This window comes from Marmota marmota, unplaced genomic scaffold (genome assembly GCF_001458135.2).
Source record: "Marmota marmota marmota unplaced genomic scaffold, marMar, whole genome shotgun sequence".
Lineage (NCBI taxonomy): Eukaryota > Metazoa > Chordata > Mammalia > Rodentia > Sciuridae > Marmota > Marmota marmota.
In genome coordinates, this window is record NW_025999894.1 from 415,687 (window position 1) to 436,345 (window position 20,659).

At 46.0% G+C, this 20,659-nt stretch overlaps 2 protein-coding genes across 5 annotated transcripts in view; both read right to left on the reverse strand.

The window, feature by feature from the left end:
• The window catches only part of LOC107157133 (multidrug and toxin extrusion protein 1), a 612,661-nt gene that overhangs the window by 204,951 nt on the left and 387,051 nt on the right, over nt 1-20,659 (reverse strand). The gene's annotated exons all lie outside the window — the stretch shown is intronic.
• Epn2 (epsin 2) overlaps nt 1-20,659 on the reverse strand; it is a 96,120-nt gene that overhangs the window by 3,188 nt on the left and 72,273 nt on the right. For 3 of the 4 annotated variants that reach the window (XM_048796044.1, XM_048796038.1, XM_015503433.2), the window contains 5 exons: nt 19,169-19,261; nt 18,030-18,204; nt 4,717-4,890; nt 4,048-4,134; nt 1,447-1,662 (listed from right to left, as the gene is read on the reverse strand). In XM_048796044.1, the coding sequence (XP_048652001.1) occupies nt 1,447-1,662; nt 4,048-4,134; nt 4,717-4,890; nt 18,030-18,204; nt 19,169-19,261 (745 nt within the window). The remainder of the gene's footprint in view (nt 1-1,446; nt 1,663-4,047; nt 4,135-4,716; nt 4,891-18,029; nt 18,205-19,168; nt 19,262-20,659) is intronic. The other variant, XM_048796053.1, reaches the window with a different exon arrangement.

A 20,659-nucleotide genomic window follows, 5' to 3' on the forward strand; every position in this document is an offset into this window, starting at 1 on the left:
CACCAGAAAGTCTCTTCTGCTGCTAGCAAAACATCTAGTGATTCTTTGCTGAGAGACATAGCACTACCAGCTCTGAGTGTCCAGCCTGGCTGTGTCCAGAAAGCATGCCTGTCAAAGGACAGCCTGAGTCACCACCATGGACACAAGGCTGCTACTCTCTGACCCATACTGGGGGAGATGAGCTCCTCCTCCTCGAGCCTGCAATGAGGGCTTTGTAAGTCAACCCTGATTCACGGTAGAGAAAACAAAAGACTGCAGAGCAGTAGACCCTCACTAAGTGTAGAGCCCAGGACCATGTCTCTGGTCCATGTAACTACAAAAATGACAGCCAGGACTACCTGCATGGCCTGGATAATGGGCCTGGAGAATGGCCCTGGATTCCAATAGGGCTGCCCAAACCTGTCTATCTTGTCGAAAGCTCCCAGACCCTGGATGGGTTTCAGATGGCCAAGCTGCCTCAAGGCCCCAACAAGGTGCTCTCAGAGAACTGATGGACATGGTCAGCTCCTCTAGGCCTCTAGGGGCTCCCTGGCAGAAGGGGACAGGAGATTTTCTGGACAGAGAGACACTCCAGGCTGGCTGAGGAGCTCATGTCCTAATCTAGCTTCACCTAAGGGGCCACCCTCCCCTGTGACCACATCCTCATTCATGAGGACCTCAAGCTGGGTAGGTCCCAGGAACTCCAAGTATAGGTCAGTCTGTGCAGCAGGGAAGAAATTCCTAGAAGAGCAAGTCATTTGAGGTAGGTGCTGGAGGAAACGAGGATCTAGGCTGAGGGAGTGGTGAATCACAGCATGGAGGTAATGAGGGGTCCTAGTACAGAGTTCAGTGGAGCCAAGGGCATGTGGTCCACAAGAGAAAAGAGGGTGGGGCTAGGCTAGGGAGGCCATCGCCCAGACCTCAGTGACCCTGGATGCAGCAGCTCGAAGCCTGTTCTGCAACTAATGCAGAGCCCCTAAGAGGACGAGAGCAGAATCCTGCACCAGGGTCTGTGGTGAGGGTCTCTGGATCCCAAGGCTGGCTTATACTAGAGGGCCAAGTTAAGTTCCCCCTCAAGGAGGGATACTGTGCAGCAAACTTTGGTTGTTCTTTGCCCCAGCACCCTGCCTACTTCTATCTGACCTCATAATGGCCCCTGCCGGAGGGTCCTCTGCCAGGGGCACTGAGTAGGAAGAGCTTCTGCTCAGTGCTCTTAACTAAGAGGAGGAGCCGTTTCCCCCATACTCTCCCTGCTTTAAACAGCAGCTTCCATGCCCCACCCCATGTGGCCCTGGAGAGAGGAGACAGCACAGGTTCTGGAGTTCCACTTCCTCCTGGCCACAGGCCATGCAGCCCTAGGTGGGGCACAGCAGGAAGAGTCCCCAAGGTGGGAGAGTCAGGTTTAGAGACCTGCAGTACACCCACTCTCAGGCAGAACAGCTGGATATTGCCCAGACATGTGCCTACCTGGGGCCAGGAAGGGGTTGAGGGACTGGGCCACTGGGGCGGGCCTGGTCACCAGTGAGTCCAAGTTCACCAAGGCCGCGTTGGGGCCCAGGAAAGACTCGGGTGTTTTCCGGGCACTGCTGGGCTTGCTTGAGGCAACAGTCAGGGGCTGAGACTCAAAGGGGTCAGGGCTTGCAGTTCCATTGTTCTGGGATGGCAGAGAGGCCACAGACTCAGCTGCAAGACAGAGACACAAGTGGCAAAATGAGTGTAGGGGTCTAAGACCATGCACCTAATGCTCTCACCCCCATAAGCATCAATGCCCAATGCCTTGACTCCCAGGATACATGCAGCTGTGTTCCCTGCAGTCCCTTTCCAGCATCCCCAAATGGAGACAGCCAGCCACAGGCCGTTAAAGAAACCACATATCCATATAACCCAATAGGGACAGAATGATACATAACGAGGAACAAAGAAAACTATCAAAATGGTTAAGTGGAAAAAGCAAGATACAAAAAAGTACATACAGCACAATCCTCGAAAAATATTAAGATGTTATTTGGGGTTAGTGATAAGGCCCAGATAACTTAATTTTTAATATATCATGTTACATTTTCATTTTCTAAATTTTCTACAGTGAAACATTATGTTCTTGATAGCAAGAAGAAAGTAAACTATGTTTTGAAATTCAGCCGGAAGAGGGTGTGCTGAGACAGGCCAGAGGACATGACTGCTTGCTGCCCAAGGGCTTGGGTTCTCCAAAATGGTCATGCTCAGGCATCCCACTTGTAGGGATCCAGCCCAAGGAAAAAATGCAAAATGTGAACCAGGACTTAAGTAGACAGGTGTTCACCACAGAATTATTTGCATTAGCACAATTTGAACTCAACCTAAAATTTTCTCCCCCAAATTGATAACTAAAAATATTGCTGAGCCATAGAGGGAAAAACATATATAAATATATACATATATGCATATGTTTTATTTCTATTTCTAATACATTTTAAAGTCATGAAAAAATGTTTCCAATTGGTTATTCCATAAAACTCAGGAAAGCAGGGGCAGAACTCAACTCTGATAGCAGATCTGAACAAAAAAGACCAATAAGAGTTCAGAAAGATACTGGAGGGAAATATAGTGGCTGAGAAAAAGATGATTTTATAGGTAATTTTCATTTTCTTTCATAAACTTTTCCAAATTTTCTACAATAGGAATACTTCTCTAATTGGGAACAAATATTTATAAGTCAACACTTAACAATGGCCAAGCTGCCTTTTCAGAAGCTCAGAGGGAGAGGGTGGGCAAGGACAGATTAGGTTGCACTATGACCTGCATGGATTGTACCCAGGGGCGCTTAACAACTGAGTCACATCTCCAGCCCTCCTTTTAAAATATTTATTTAGAGACAGGGTCTTGCTGAATTGCTTAGAGCCTAAGTTGCTGAGGCTGGCTTTGAACTCACAATCTTCCTGCCTCAGCCTCCCAAGCCACTGGGATTACAGGCATGTGCCACCACACCCAGCACAATCTTGTTGTTTTAATGTAGCAAAAGAAAAAAGGTGAAAACAGCAGGGTTGTTTTTGTTTTGTTTTTTGGGTACCGGGGATTGAATCTAGGGGCACTCGACCACTGAGCCCCATCCCCAGCCCTATTTTGTATTTTATTTAGAGATAGGGTCTCACTGAGTTGCTTTGCACCTCACTTTTGCTGGGGTTGGCTTTGAACTCGTGATCCTCCTGCCTCAGCCTCTCAAGCTGCTGGGAATATAGGCATGTCCCACCCCAAGCCTGGCAAGCCAGCAGGGTTTTAAAGCTGCCTCTGGACCTTGGCTGGGAGCCCCTGAGCCCAGGGGCAGAGGATAAGATGGGGATAGGATCGGGCTGCTGTTCCTTTTATCAGGCCAGGGATTGCAGCTGAAGGGGGGCTTAAACAGAAGGGAGAGGCTCAGAAGGGTAGGAAGGAGTAGGATGGGCAAGTGGGAAGGACAAGGGGAAAGCCAAGGACAGAAGTTGCTGTATGGAGCTTGGAGATAAGGACCAAGATGGACAGAGGCTGCCTAGCTCTGTCCTCAGTCTACACAGGGTACATGAGAGTACACCCCAGGACTTCCCTACTACAGCTTCCAGCCAAGCTCAACCCCCATGCCCTCCCAGCCCAGCTGGGTCTGGAATGGATCAGGGTCTCCTGGGCAGAAACTGCCATCTGAGGGAAGTAGACACAGACCATCCCCATTTATACCCAAGGAAACACCTCTGGGAAGCAGGAGGTTGGTGGAAGGAAGGTAACAAGATGTATCAGACCTGGGATGAGCCCACCCTGGCAGGGAGGCCAGAGTGAACACCTGCATGCAGCCTGGGGCTCTGGCCAACATGGATCACAGCCCTGGGAGAAAGGCAACCAGACACAGAACACGGGACTCACCTTGAGGAAAAGTTGAGAAAAACCTCAACCTCTCATGACTTTCCAGCGTCAATGTATGAGTTCATGAAACTACAAGCTTCAGGCTCTTAAGATCAAAGTACTGAGAAAAGGCATAAAGTTGCTGGGTTTCAAGAGCTATTATTTCTGCAGTAATGAAGCTAGTCAAATGCACAGAACAGTACAGAAACCACCTTTACCTACCTGATTTTTTTGAAGTTCGGAGGTTGTCAAATTCAGAAAAGTCGTCTTTAATTGTACCATTGAAATTACTGAACAGCTCAAAGGATCCTGGGGGGACAGAAGCCAGTGACTGTGGGGACTTCACAAGACCCTGCAGCACTGCAGTCACCCAGTTTACATCCCGAGGATGGGAAGGCCAGGGGGGCATCTCCCTTTTTACCCTATCTCACAGGGCAGAACTAGAACTAAGAGCTAAAGACAGCAGATAGGCTCCAGTCACCTGGCTGGGAAGGTGACAGCAGGGAGAAGGGAGCCTGTCCACTTGCCACTGTCTCGATGGTCCTTACCCCAAACATAAGGACAAAGGTACATTTAAGCTGTGGCTGGACGCTGGATGCAGATCTGTAGAAGTGACCTGAAGGAGTGCCCAGGGTCAAGAGTACCCATGGCTGGGACCAGTCCAGACCTCTCAACACCCTCGTGGGTGGCACACCTGGAGTAAGCTGTGGAGCACAGAGAGGGGCCTGTGAACTCTCATTCGTACTGGGGTGTTTGGATCTGGGGATCGGGACCCGAGGTCAGTGTAGGGCAAGCAGAGAAGCAAATGCAGCAAACCAATGGGCAGCTGCCAAGGAGCGAGATGGAGCTGCTGGGTGGAGGCTTTCAGAGCTCGAGCAGGGAGGCGCTCACCCGAAGCAGGTATGGGCTTGGTAGCTGAGGCTACACCCCAGGCATCCGTTGTTTTCCCAGCATTGGGGGCAGGCTGTTGCGGAGTTGCCCAGGGATCTGAGGTCTTGGGGACTGTTTGTGTGCTGGCTGTGGTGGGCACTCCCCACGGGTCCACAGAGGCAGCTGGCTTGGCACCTGTAAAAAGGTGGGGTCAGAACTCAGAGATACCTTCAGAAAGTTCTGAGCAGCTGGGGTAAGTGGAAAAGGATACTGTGGGCCACAACTGGGTCAGTGCCCTGTGCCAGGTGAGGTAGCCACCAAAAGGGTGCTCTCTCAGACGAGCCAGGCTGGCGGCCAGGGCCCAGCACCTGGAGAGAGAAAGTGCTGGGTGGGGAAATCTAGGACAGACCCTCTGGTAAGGATTGGAGAGGAAACAGCTGAGAGATCCTCTGCACATTCTCTTGCCACACGGGGGCAAGCAAGGGGCTCTCTGAGACAATGCCAATCTCAACAGACTATGGGGAACCACAGGAGCCTGTCTCCCCAGAACCCAGGCTCCCCTTCAGTCAAAGAGCCCCAGAGCCACCCACTCTGTCCTGGCTCTCCAAAGGCACCTGAAGGTATCCTCTCCCAGTGCTTTGAGTGGTTTCTGCTTCCTAAAAGGTATGAATACTGAATTAAGAGGAACAACAAAACAGCGAGATACCACCAGCTTAAGCCATTAGACATTTTCAGATTGTGAGTGACAAAACTGATTTAATGGGTCACAAGTGCCTGGCGTGCATCTAATGCTCAGCATCAGTCCTGTCGTGCAGCCACCATGCAAGCACACACGTGAACTAGACCCAGCGTCCCCTTATACTGGAACACCACGACAAACATTCAGACACTGCTGTCACCAAAGCATTACACCCACACCTCACTCACTGTGAACTGTGTATTAGCCACTCTCTTTCCCTTCTAGTTTACAATTAGGGATACTTTTAAATGCTATGCTGCTTAATTGTGCCTACTTTCTAAACTTTATATACATTTATCTGTGTTGAGGTGTAGCTAGGATTTGTCATCTGAGTGCTGTGTAGTATCCCTTTCTTTAAAAAAAAAAAAAAAAAGCCACAGTTAATAATTCTGTTAATAAAGCCACTGGGTCATCTTGTTTTGGTTCTCATTCACATCCTCTGGAACAGGTGCATACACGATGACTGTGGGGCCACAGGTCCCTTCTCCTTCACTTGGTAATGCTGAAGGCACCTCCACAATGGTTGTTCAAATCTACACCCCTCAGCAGGGAATGCGTCTCGTTGCCCTGGCAGTTGCCTCATAGCCTCTCTGGTGCTTAGCATCATCTTACTTTTTCATTTGTGTTAATCTGGTAGATGAGAAATATTTTATAGTAGGATTTTCTGTTTGTTCTGTGGTGCTGGTGCTGGGGACTGAATCCAGGACCTCGAGCATACTAGGAAAGTGCTCTCCCAAACTGAGCTACATCCCAAGCCCTTAAGGTGGTTTTGATTTGCGCTTCTTTATTGCTTCATGAAGTTGTGCATCCATCCATATGTTCATGTGTCATTCACGAGTCCTCTAATAAGGTGCTTGTTCAAGTCTTTCCTCTACCTTCCTTTGCTTTATTGACTCATCCCAGCAACATGGATTAAAATCTGCTTGGGACTTTGACCAGAATTGCACTGAATTACAGATCAATTTGGGGAGAAGTGTTATAATAATACTGGGTTTTTTTTTTAAAAAAAAAGATCACAGGACTGATTTGTTTACTTAAATCTTTAATATCTTTTCATGAAATTTAATTTTTTTAAATTTTTATCCTCTATCTCCATAAGGGGTTTATATGATCTTTGTAAGATTTATTTCTAGGAACTTGGTATCATCCCTGGGAAGTAATCTCTTTTAAAATTTTGTCCTTGAATCTAGCAATCTTGCTGAACTCTAACAATTTTATAAGCCATTTTAATTTCTAACTCTAATAATTCTAATAATTTAACCTAATTATCTGCCAAATTTTTTATATTACCTGCAAATTTTGACTGTCTAGCACCTTCTTTCTTGTCCTTTACAAATTTTCTCTTTGTTTTACTGCACTGAGTAGAAACCACCAGTTACAACATAAAGTAGAGGGGCAGATCCCTGATATCCTTGGTCTTACTCTTGATCTTACAGGATCAATTTCAACATTTTGGCATTAAGTATAATGTTTGTTATAGTTTTTTCTCCTTTTAGAAGTGCTTAATCAAGTTGTGAAGCTCCCCAATGTTCCGTTTGCCAAGAATTTTTCAATGAATAGCTAATAAAATGTTGTTACATTGTTTCTGCTTCTATTAAGATCATCACATGATTTTTCTTTTTTAATCTGCTAATATGGCATATCAGTAAGTTTTCTGATGACTCAATTCTTTTTTGGGTACCAGGGATAGCACTCAGGGGCGCTTAACCATTGAGCCACACTGCAACCCTTTTCTGATTATTTGAGACAGGGTCTTGCTAAATTGCTTAAGGCCTCCCTAATTTGCTGAGGCTGTCCTTGAATTTGCAATCCTCCTGTCTCAGCCTCCCAATTAGAGGTGTGTACCACCACACTCAGTGTTGACTCAGTTCTTACAAACCAAGTTTTTCATGATATACTTCATCTTTTTGTACATTTTTCTGGTTTCACAATCTTTCCTTAGAATTTGTGCATCAATATTCATAAGTGAAAGTGGACTAAAATGTTTGTTCTCACACTACTGTCTTTGTCTGGTTTTGTTAAGGTTATGCTAGTCTCATAAAATGAGCAGGAACATTCCTTATTTTCCTGTTCTCTCATGATGTTAGATACAGCTCTCTGGTTAAATCTGGGGATGTGGGTTTTAAGTACTGATTCAATTACTTTCTTGATGATAGGACTATTTTCTACTTATAGGTTTTCTATTATTCTTCAGTCTGTTCTGCCACGTTTTCTATTTTATCCATATCTAAGTTTTTTGATTTGTAAGCACAGAGTTGGATCGGATAGACTCCTGCTATGTATTAACTTTTGGCAGTGGCAGTTATGTTGTTTCATTCCTGTTTGTGCCTTTTCTATTTTTATAAAATTAATCCTACCAGAGATTGACCTATTTTATTACTCTTCAATTGCCAACTCATTTCTGGATACTATTATGTGTTTATGATCTATTTCATTAATTTCTGTTCTTCTCTTTGAAGCCCCCTTCCTTCTGCTTTATTTTGGTGCAATGTCACTATATCCTCATTTATTTTGCAACTTTCTTTATTATTAATGTGAACACTTAAAGATGTAATTTTTTTCTCTTGTTACTTCTTAAACTGTCCCCAAAATTGTTATGAAGATATATAAATTATTTGGTTCTAAATATTTCTGATTTTCATTACAGTTTCTTCTTTCAGTCAAAAATGTAGAAGTGTTTAAGATTTCATCTCACTGCAGTCAGAATGACAATCATCAAGAACACCAGACAGTAATAAATTCTGGTGGATCTCAAGAGAAAAGTACACTCATACACTGCTGATGGGACCGCAGACTAGTACAACCATTCTGGAAAGCAGTATGGAGGTTCCTCAAAAAAACAGGAATAGAACCACCATCCAACCCAGCTGTTCCACTCCTTGGTATTTACCCAAAAGAACTAAAATCAGCATACTAGAGCAATACAGCCCCCTCAATGTATATAGCAGCACATCACAATAATTAAATTATGGAATCAACCCAGATGCCTAACAGTAGATGAATGTATTGCAAAAAATGTGGTTGTATATACACAATGGAGTTTTACTCAGCCAAAGAAAGAATGAAATTATGGCATTTGCTGGTAAGTGGATGGAAATGGAGAGCATCATGCTAAGTGAAATAAGCCAACCTCAGAAAATCAAGGCTCAAATGTTCTCTCATGTGTGGAAGCTAGAGCAACATAAAGGAAAGCAGGAGGGGAAGATCAGATATCATAAAGACATAGGGAAGGTCAGTAAAATAGAAAACTGAGAGGAAGAAAGGAGAGATGGAAAAGGGGAGGAAATGTGGGGTGCGTTTTTAAAAATCATGCTATATGCATATATAAATATAACAGAAAATTGCACCTTTATGTATAAGTAGAAAGAACCAATCAAAAATAAATAAATAGACTAATGAAAGGAAAATCAGTAGAGTAGAAGTATAAATTTAATATTTGGGGAACAGTGTTAATAAAGTTTTCTCAAAAAAAAGAATTACAAGTGTTTTTAAAATTTCAAGCACATGGTGTTTTCTATACTTATCTTTTTGTTATAAATTTTTAACATGTAAGTGCTTTGTGATCAAAAAATGTTTCTTACATGATCCCAATTTTCAAAAATTTGTTGAAGCTAGCTTTTTTTTTTGCAAGTTATCTTGCATATAACTACAAAAAATATGTATTCGCCAATTATGGGGAACAACAAATTCATCAATTTATAAGATGTGCCACTCAAAATTTTTTTTTGTTGTTTTTACTGTACTGACTTTATTTTTGGAACTGCAGATTGAACCCAGGTATACTTTACCACTGAACTACATCCCCAGCCCTTTTGAGACAGGATCCTGCTAAATTGTTGGGGCTGTAAACCTCCTGCTTCAGTCTCCCTAGTAGCTGAGATTATAGGTATGTGTCACTGTGCCGGCTACAATTTGGGGGTGAAGGAGTGGAACTGGGGATTGAACCTAGTGGTGCCCAACCACTGAGCTATATTCCCTTTTTATTTTCAGACAGGGTTTTGCCAAGTTTCCCAGGCTGGCCTCAAATTTGTGATCTTCCTGCCCAGCCTCCTGAGAAGCTGGGATTACAGGTGTGCTGTTTCCAGCACATTTTTTTATTACTTTGGAAATATTCTCCTGCATTATTTCCCGTTTCCAACACTCTTCATTCTATCCTGAAGATCTGAGTTTCTAATCTGGTTGTTTTTTTTGTTGTTGTTTTTGTTTTTTCCTGTTAGCCTGAAGAACTCTCCTCAGAGTCTCTGTGCTAAGGGTAGGAAATTTACTCTAAATTTTCTTAGAGTTCTGTCACCAGGAGGTGCCATCATTTCACCTTCATCGAATACAGAATTCTGGAGGCTGACTTTTTTGTAACTGTTTCCAAATAGAAATGGCCTTTTTCACCACCATCCTCAGAACAATGATTTTGCTAGGAATGGATGTCTAGGTAAACAGTGTTTTTATTCAAACACACTGAAGACACTTCCACTGTCCTCCGTCTCTGTCATGGTCTGGCTGTTATTTAACTATGCTCCTTCCTACTAGATGGCCAACTCTCTGGGTAACTTAGGTACTCTCTTTCCTTACAGTTTCCAATGATAAGGCTAGGTGGGTATCCAATAGGCTTTCTGAATCTGAGTAGCCCTTTCCATAATTCTTGAAAGCCTCAGTTATTATCTTCTCAAACATGATCTCTTATGGAACTCCAAACAGATGCAAGTTAGACATCCTCATTTCCTCCACCGCCTGCCCCAGTCCCACTGCTCCCCAAGATAATGAAGGCAGCTCTCTGCCTGCTCTTCCCTCGCCCTTTACCTTCTACCTTCTCTTCCTGTGTTCCTGACTTCTCCGGAATCTTCCACTTCCTTCTTTTAGACTATCACAGAGCACCAAATCTACTCATTTACCTATGGGCCTCCGATCAACTGTGAACTTCTTGGAGTAAAGGGCAACTCCAGCCTGTGACAACCTGGCTAAGCTGAGGCTCAGGGAGGGCCAACAGAAGAAGGCACAGACTACACCCCGTGTTAGGAGCAGGGAAATAGTCCCGAGCTCAGAGAGCTCCCTGAACTCCCATCTCTACACATGCCCCTTATCAGCCCTAGCATTACTGCTCCTGCATGGCAAAGAGACTCCCTGGCTTTCATGAAGATGAACCCACTACTAATCATCTTACCAAGTTTTCAAGTTTCTAAAATGCCAAGGGGCTTTTCTCTGGGCCTATGAAACCATCCCAAGACACTGTCCTACTGCCTCTTTAACTTTTGGCTGGATCAACTGGCAAACCACGGAGTAGTGCAAGGAGAGTGAGGAAGAGAATGCTGCCTTCACTCCTCCCCAGGCTTGCTGTCGTGACCACACCCAGGAGCTTGAGACAGCCAAGGGGAGGGTACCTCCATCTGCAAGCTTCCCTCCCAACACTCCATGGTCAACTTTCATTTTTTCATTGCCTGCCAAATCCTGCTTCACTTGCTCCTGCCCTAGGGCCCATCACCTTTTCCAGAGGCTCCAGAAACACCTGTTTCCCCCCTAGAAGTTCCTTCTGAACCTTCACAAAAAAGTCTTCCAGCATCTCATGCAGAACCACCTCCCCCAGGGCTGAAATTGCTCTCCAAAGTCCACTTCTGCCTCACATAATGAACACCTTTTCAGGAAACTGAATCTGGCCCTTGCTGGAACCACACTGATGGGACTGGCCCTCATTCTACTCCCAAAGAAGGCAACTAGCTCTACCGTGGCTCTCCTTACTGACTGGAGAGAGGTAATGTGGTAGAAAGGGCTCACTGAGGAGAGAGTTGGGATGCAAGCCAGAAGAGCTGTGTGAAGTGTCTTCAGAACTGCCTGTGATACAACGGAGAGGACAAAGAATGCCACCTGTGAGCCATGGGAACATCAGCACGACTTGCTCCTCTTCATTGCTCACCGGCACCTAAAGAACCACAGGAGCAGGAGAGAGCCTGCTGTGAGCCCCACATTCTCTCAGCTGGGCTGCCAATGGAGATCACAGGTGAGAGCCTCAGCTGCCCCTGCAGCCCTGACCACACTGGGCACATCCCCTGTGCAACCAGACAGTTGCTGTCCTTCCCTTATTCTTGCCTGTCAGGGGATGTGCCCAGATTACTTCTAGCCCCCACACCCTCATCTCCTGTGAGGAGACCCTAATAATCCTTGGGAGAACTTTCCCTCACCTACTCCCAGTCTGAGGGGAAGACACACTACACTGGCAACTGGGGAGGGTTCTTGGGGGCTCAAGTTAACCCCAATCCCGTAAGTAGTACATGAGCTGCAGAGAGATCTTTATTTTGCTGTGTGGCCAAGAGGGCACTCAAGATGGCCACTATGCTTGCAGCAGAGCAGAACTTGAGCTCCTAAGGCCACATATGGGCAGAGGAGAAAAGTGGGTTTTGGGGGACAGCGGAGTCAAGCGGATCTGAATCTGGATGAGCATGATGGCCTGAAGACACAGCCACCTGGCTCCTGTCTCCTAAAGCTGACTGCCTCTCCTGACACATACCAAGTGGGTAACTGGCAAGGAAGGCAGGGCACCACCACGCAGCCTCCATGCCATCCCATCACATGCCACCCTAAACATTTGGAGCCCTCTTTTTGTGTGTATATGTTCAGTACTGAGGATGGAACCCAGGACCTCATTCATGCTAGGCAAGAGCTCTACCACAGAGCTATATCCCCACCCCAACACTCATTCCTGCTTAGAGAAGGGTGCTACTGTCTGCCTTAGAATGTGCACTCCACAAGAACAGGGGCTGGGGCTGCTTTGCATACACTCAGAACTGTGTGAACACCAGGTCTATCAAGATTTGGAGGGAAATAACAAAGAACTGAGAAAAGTCAGGGTCTCAGCAGTTCATCTGCTCTAACCCTCAGTGACCAACAGTGACTACTTCTAGCAGGTTCTGATTATATACCTGATGAGAGCTGCTCCTCATCTCTGTCCTGGCAGTCTAAATGGGGAGTTAACAAAGGTCTCAGATTGAGTGACGTTCACTAACATGGTGCTTGGGGGCACTAAACCAGTGTTTCTCAACCATGGCTGTCCTCGAGAATCTTTTGGGGGACTTTAGTCCCCTCCCCAAATAGTGAACTGTTCTATTCAAGCCATATTTGTTCAGCATTCCCCAACCCCAGCCCCAGCCCAGCCCCAGGACAGTCCTGTCTGTGAGAGAAATAACAGACACAAGCCATTGCACCAGCCTGCAGACCCTGGGCAGCCCGTAACCAGTGAACAGGACAGAAGCGGGCCAGAAGACAAGGTGACCCTGTCTTCCTGGGGAGAAACACCTAAGCCACATCTTCAAGAATAAACAGAAGTTTTCCAGGCAGACAATGAGACAAAGATTAAGCAGTGAGGGACCCAGACTGTTGCTAGGCCCAGACTGGCCTTGCAACTCTCCTAGGCCATGCCCACCAGCCTGGGCCCTTAGTTCCACCTTGAGCCCTCAGCAGGTATGCATGTGCAAAAGTAGGATTTTTTTTTCCATCTGGACATACTCTTGCACAATGATGATATGAACATACAGTTTCCCCCAAACTGATAGGCTTGTATCTTTAAGAGTTAAAACAAAGTGTTTTAACATTTCTAGAAAAACTCTTTCCACCCTGAATGCTATGACGCATAGCTGCACCAAAAGGACGTTGTGCTCTCTCCATGAGTCAGCAGGATGTGGAGCCCCTGCCCACCTGGACTCAGAGGCAAGGCTTCCACGTGGAGGGCCCACTCTGCCATGCAGTCCACGTTGTAATTTTTCTAGAGCCTCCTCTGACACTTGCAGTTAGTTCTCATGGCTCGGTCTGCTTTAGAACCTACTGCTGAAATGGCCAAATTTTAAGGTTCAGTAACCTGTGCAATGCATACTGTTGAATTCAACAAGCTCAGCCTCAGAAGGAACTCCCACTCCACTGCTTGCAGGAACAAAGTCTGTCATAAGTCAGAGGGTTTCAGACACAGAATGATATATGTGCTCAGTTCAGATCCTGGCCACCCCCAAATCACCAGATCACCATGGATAAGCTGCTTAGCCTGGATGAGCTCTATCAGGCTTCCATTCTGCAAATGACACAAGAGACACAGAAATACTGAATTCTATGAAAGTTTCTGGGTTGAATTTATACAAAATGAACAAAGTACAGTTGACACAGGTAAATGGTTCTGTGGCCAGACAGACTTTCTTCAAAGGTGGCAAGGGGACAGATAACACACCCTCCTCCTTCCAAGGGAAAGCAGCCAGCATGGAGGCCAGGGTTCAGCTGGTCCCCAGGGAACACTGCTGGCTTGGGGAGGCTCCTCCTCCATGAATGGACAGTAGAGCCATTGCAAGGCTCCTCTGTGCTCTCAGCCTCACAGCCTCCATGGGGTTCAGGCAATGCCACACACCCAATAAATAAATGCTTGTTGAAAGCTCCAGTGAATGAAAGGAGGATGGAACACAGGTCTGAAAGATCAAGCTGTTTCCGGCCTCCTCCTCTGTGGGGTCCATTCACAGGAGCAACATCCCACCAGCCCGGTGCATCTCGCAGATGAATATTCATGTGCACAGGGAGGCAGTTATAGCCATGCAGAGGTCACCAAGAAGCCAGCAGCACCACCTGCTGCTGCTGGGGCGGAAGACAGGGCTCTGTCCTAGTCAGGATGGTGGGCAGTGGGGTGGGCAGAGAGGAGGCCCGGGCTGGCCAAGCCTTCTGAATCACCAGGCTGTGAGGCCTCCTCAGACCAGGTGGCTGCTTTGTGTGTCTAGAAGAAAGGAGGAAGTGCCCTGCTGACCTGGCAGGCTCCAATTTCCCTCCTCTTGGCCATTAGCATTTCCTCCCAAGGCCACTTGGCCCAGCAGCCCCCTGTACTGCTTTTGGAAAAAACTGGTAATGACAGGGCCAACTACAAATGGTGGCTTTGAAGGGGCCAGGGAGCTAGCTCAGTGGTACAGTGCCTGCCTGGCATACACGAGGCTCTCGTTTTGATCCCTAGTACAGCAAAGGAAAGGAAAAACAAAAAAAAGATGGACAAGTGGTGATTTTAAAAGTGTTTCTTTCATGCTGAGGGTGCGGCTCACAGTGCTATGGGAACAAGAATCTAATCTTTCTAATTTATGAATGCATCTCAGGACTGAGGGGTGGCCATGAAAAGGTACACGATTGGATTTTACCAGAAGGTGAATGGTAAATCCAACCACACTTCTGCTCTGGAGCTGGGGAGATGGCATAAGGAGCAAAGTGCCTGAGAACATGCAGCCCTGAACCTGGAGCTGGCTGAGGCTGTTCTGCTCTGGTAGCACTGCCTCTGAGAAGTCCTCCAAGAATGCTGTGTTATAGCATCTTTTCCTGTTGAAAGCAGAGAGTTGGGACTGTAAAACCGGCTCTGCACAACACTGAGAGAATGATGGCACAGCTATGAAATGCCTTATTAGTGCCACATTATTTGGATTTTTCTAAAGGCCTGGAAATGCTCACGACACACAGCACAAGCTGTAAAAAAATACATGTGTGCATAAATATATACACGCACACATGCAAAATCATACTGACAACATGGCCTCAGCTGTGTAAAAACATAATACCAGAAAAAAAAACAGGAAGCAAATAAGCTCACATTCTAACCATGGATCTCTCTTGATGCTGGAATTGGGGGTGACTTTTCCAGGACATGCCAGGGCCACAGAAGGACTTTGTGGCAATCCAGGATGAGGTGATAGGGCCAGGATGTGATACCATAAGCATTTAGCCTGCATCTAATTTACTGTGGGACCCTGGAGAAATGAATAGCCTTTCTGGGCTTTGATGGTCTGTTTCCTTTTCCAGTCACTGGTTAGAATGCCAAGTATATCAGAACCAAGAAGGCCCTGAGTGGGCAAGTAGCAAGAAATGGCAAACAAGCAGACAAAAGCCCCATGAGGCCATACTCAGAGAGATTTTGATTAACCAACCAGCTGATTTTTTAAAATCACTGACAACATTGAAATATTAATAGATTCCAAAATTTTGGATTTCAATCTTTTCTTTCAAATCTGGATTCACAATTACCAGAAAGCAGAAGCAGCCCAAATATCCATCAGTTCCTGAATGGTTCAACAAAAAGTGGCACAGTCATCCCATGGAATATTATTCAACCACAAAAAGGAATAAAGAACTACCATCTGCTACAACATGGATGAACCTCAAAAGCATGCTAAATAAAAGAAGCAAGTCACAAAAGAGCACATGTTGTATGATTCTATTCATATGAAATGTCCAGAAGAGGCAAATCCATAAAGACAGAAACCAGTTTGCTGGCTGACAGAGGCTGGATATGAGGTTTCTTTCTGGTGATATGAACATTCTAGAATTAGAGAGTAGTGGTAAGTATACAACATTGTGAGTGTATTAAAAGCTACTGGGTTGTCTACTTTAAAATGATTTAAATGGTGAATTTTATCTCTATTTTTTAGAAACTGAAAAGCAAGCCCCAGGTACATTCCCACAGGATACTCAGTGCCTCTCCTCAGTGGCCCGTCCTCCTCCAGCATATGGCAGCCTGACATTCTTCTAGCTTCCCACCCTGGAGGTGGTACTGTCCACACCCACCAGGGAGACTCCACAGTTGGACCTCAAGGATCCAGTCCAGGACCCAGACCTCTTCACCAGCCAACAAAAGGACACGACATAAATTGGTCCTTTAAAAATTACTATTGTTCTGTCTCCCCCGACCAGTAGAACTCATCCCTGGTAAACAAATCAACAGAATGCACAAGTAAAGTGTGAAAGCCAAGTCTCCCTCCTACTCCACCACCATGGAGTGCAACCTTCCTCAACCTCCCTGGCTCTTGGTCGCCGTACTTTCTTCCAGGCCGATAAGCTCCTCCTCAATGAGCCATCACACAACCCTGAAAGATACTGCACAGTCTTTCCCCAAAACATCCCATCCATGACAAAGTGGCCATTGTTTGACAGAAGAATCATTTTTCAAATTAATAAAGAAAGTCAAAGAAACTCTCTGGAAGGGCCTACTGTCCCTGGGACACATTGTGTATAGCTCCAGCTGACCTGCCTCACACTGTCATGTGTGCTCAGCAAGACCACAACCACCACAGGCTCCCTAGTGCACAAGCACACAGGCCACGGACTGTGAAAACCAACTTCTAAGCAACCCTGGAATTGGTTCAGTGAGTGAGAACTCTGGATAATTCTGCCTACCAAAGTGGGTGTGGGGCTCTGTGTGGTCACCAGGACCAACAGCAATGCCAAAGGGCTGACACCACCTTCTGGACCAAATTCAAGCACTCAGCAAGGCTGAGGTCTGAGTGACCTAGATGCCCCCCTCTCCCCTCAAACCTCCCCTGCTGCCCACTTCACACAACATAGGTTCCTGCACCTGTAAGACTCTAACATACCTTGCCCCGGGCCTTCTGATGAACAGAAAACAGCTGTCTCTTACCACCTGTCACCTGTTCTTTACTGGAGACTCTTGGAAACAGCCCTCCTCCAAGATCTTTGCTGCTGCACACCCTCAGGCCTTCTGGGATGCCTCCCACCCCTGCATGCCCTCAAAAAACCTCTGTGGAAGCCTGACTCCACAGAACAGCTCTTCTGCTGTGTTTCCATTCTACCCGCACCTGACTGGAACCTGAAAGAAGGGACCATTCATTACCTGTTCGTCTCAGGGTCGTCACATGGCAAGACAGAGCCTGGCACTTGGCACACTTTAGCAAACATCCAGGGAACTGAGCTGAATACAAAAGATGGTTCTAGTTTGGGAAAACAAGGACTCTCAAGAGATACAGGCAAGATGCCACAAAATATGCAGTTCAGGGTTCCTAGAAAGAAAGCCCCCAGATCAGCTGTGGCCAGCACAGTTCAGAGCACCAGGAAGTTCCCAGAACACCAGGCTAGGAAACCCCCTTGAAGCCTACAAGGCCAAGCCCCTGCCCAGCAATTAAAAAATTCATGTGCCAGAATCATCACCGAGAGCAAACTAATTCTGTCATGTTCCTGTTTAAAATCTCCTGCCAGATATTCTCTTATACTTAACATTAAGCAAAAACTTAGAAATTCACTTACTCTATTATATTGATTCACTATTCCCTTAAATAACAAGTAAGAGCTATAGCAAATGTATCCCCTCTTCATTAGCAGCAGTTTTACTTACAGCAACTTGATCTAGATGGTTCATGCTCTGTATTGCTGCTTCTTAAGCTGGGTGCTAGGGGCTGGGATTGTGGCTCAGCGGTAGAGCGCTCGCCTAGCATGTACAAGGCCCTGGGTTTGATCCTCAGCACCACATAATAAATAAATAAATAAAATTAAGCTGGGTGCTAGGTGTGATTCTGAAGCAGAGAGAGCTGATATGTGTCCCACAGTAGGGACAAGTCACTTCTAGTGTGTGTGAGGCAGGGAAGAAGCCAGCATTTCTTGTACCCAAGCAGAAAACCATTCAAAACACCAAGAAAGAGTGCAGTGCCTTGATCTCCAGGGAAGAGGGCAAGGGCTTCCTGGGCATCACTGCTAGGAACTGTACAGCCTGTACCCCCACCACAATGGACTGGGACAGGTGAAAGACAGCACAAAGCCCTGCCTGTTCCCCTCACCCATCCAGCAGGCAAACACAGGAGACCAAGGATGGAGTCTTTACCAAATGATGGCCAGGGGTCTGAAGTGCTCGAGGGAGCCGCCGAACCACCCCAGGGGTTGGTCTGGTTAGCAGAGGCTGCTGGGCCCCAGGGCTCTGCTTTCTGGGCAACAGGGCCTGAACTGGGGAGAGCATCCATTAAATCCAACAGCGTGGTCTGCGGTGGGTGGGAGCCGTGCTTTTGAGACAAAAAGAAGGGGACAGTTTTATTTTGTTACAGTCACATCAAGTACCCATGCATTAGCCATAAATCTCACCAGTCCCTCTTACTATATATAGTAGAGCCCCTTCAAGAGGGGCCCAGCAGGATTGGGAAATTAAGCCATTTCCTCTCCTGCCCCATCCTCACCAGCTCTTCAATATTACTACTTCCTAGGACAGCTCGGTTCCAGACACACCAAACTATTTCCTGTTTGCCAAATTCCTCACAGGCTTTCAGGGTCCTAGGGGCTCTGAAAACTTCCCCCCAAGATGGCACTGGCTTTTTCCAGGGCTTTGACCTACCCCAAGAATAACATCCCTCTCTGCTCAACTTGCGTCTCAGTTGCCAGCCACCACTCTGGCCCAATGACCCTCTCTCCTGGGGGGAGGGGATGCTCCCCCCACTCCCATGAGTACCACATCCATCATCCCCATCCCTGTTATGACAGGGAAGGCCACTAGAGCCCCCATCCTTGTGGTGGCAGTGGTGGGGTCTGTATCCTTACTGGACAACATTGATGATGAGCTTGTCAAAAGCAAAGCCATGTCCTGGTCATCTCTATGTCAAAGTGTGGAAGCCTGGCACAGACCATCATAGTGGCAATGATGGAGACCAGCACTACTCCAGGGCTTATCCTGGCCCAGGAGTGCCCCAAAGTACTGCCATTAAATTAATTTAACAGCTACCTTAACTTCAGGAGGCAGGCACCATTGTCATCCTCATTTTATAGATGAGAGTACTCAGGCACTGGGACACTAAATGTCTTCTCTTAATTTGGGTATTTTCAGTATCTCTTACTTTGCTCTTGCCTGCCACAGACATGCAGGTTATTTGTGGAATCTGGAGAACCCACTGTGCGTCCCACTCACCTGCAGGGTTCAGGGATATTTAGGGCAACAACTTGCACATCTCAAATATTTATCTCCCAGCAAGCTTTTACCTCTTTTTTTTTTGGAACTTTGACTGTGTCTCTTCGGCTTTCTTCTAGGGCCATCTGTAATCTGAGGTCATCACCCCGTCTGAGGCGTTCTTCCTGTAGAGGGACAATGAGACCTTGAAGTTGATGGTAATGATAATAACATCACAAGAGAGAACAAAGCCACCCTGGCCAGCAACAGGAAATGCATACTGTAGTCTGTGTCATTTCAAAGGACTATGTAAAATCAACCGGTAAAACATAATTACTTTCCAATCCCAAGTGTTTGTACTTAGCAGGCTCTTCCATTACTGTACCAGTGTGACTTCAACCTCCTTGAGGTCCCATCAAACTGGGGAAAAAGAAGGCTTAATCTAAAATATTTTTTCTCAAAATGAAAACGGCTTTATAATTCTTAATACTTACAGAAGCAAGTACAGAAGCAGTAGGTCTTCTTATAAGCCATACATCTGACTACCCAGGAATGAGTCAGAAAGAGAATGAAAATCATACATCATTCCATTTCCCACTGCAGATGCTCCCAGAAAATTAGTGCATAATTCTGTGACTAATTTTAACAGAAATGATTCACTATATTTATTTAAGGAAAAGTCATTACATGCATAAGACAGGGTTGCCCTAGCTTTATTTGTTTGTTTTCAGTATTGGAGATTGAACCCAGGGATATTTTGCCACTAAGCTACATTTCCAGTCCTTTTTAATAGTTAATGAGACTGGTCTCACTTGCTATTCTCCTGCTTCAGCCTCCTGAGTTGCTGGGATTATAGGCATACACCACTACATCCAGCTTGCCTTTGCTTTTATATATTATAATCATTAATTCTATCATATTCCCTATATTTTACTTGTTAAAATAGTAACTAAAAATGGATCCAACTATCTGCCCATCCCTGTGCTTCTCAGTGAGCACTTCTGAGCACCTTTCTTCCAGGGTGTGGGCTAGAGAGCCACGTGCCTCTACATGGATAGACCACTGTGAGGACACAGGCCATGAATGAAAAGGTCTATTGTTGTTGAGCTTGAGGATATTTCAGTTACAGACACACAAAAAAGGCCAGACAACCATCCCAACATTTTCTCTGAAAGCCAGCTTCTAAATGAGAGGTATCCCTGAGCTACCCTGGCTCTATCTACACTTTTTTGAAAACTGCAACCAAAGTGATAACTTCTAATGTTACTTTAACTGCTTCTTCCCCTTTTCCCCCATCTTAAAGTAATGCATGCTTATTAAAGAAAAAGGGGTACTGGGGGGAAAAAAAAATCCTAAAACTACAACATGGGACTGGAAGTGTGCCTCAGAGGTAGACCGTTTGCCTAACATATGAAAGGATTTGGGTTCCATCCCCAATACCACCAAACAACAAAAATAAATAAATAATACATATTTCTGTCATTGAAAATATGAGCACTTTCATTTCCAGGAAAACTTACTTCTAGCCTTCCCCCCACCCCGCCAGGCACCTGCCATTTGCCTAACTGCCTCCACAGGGGCTA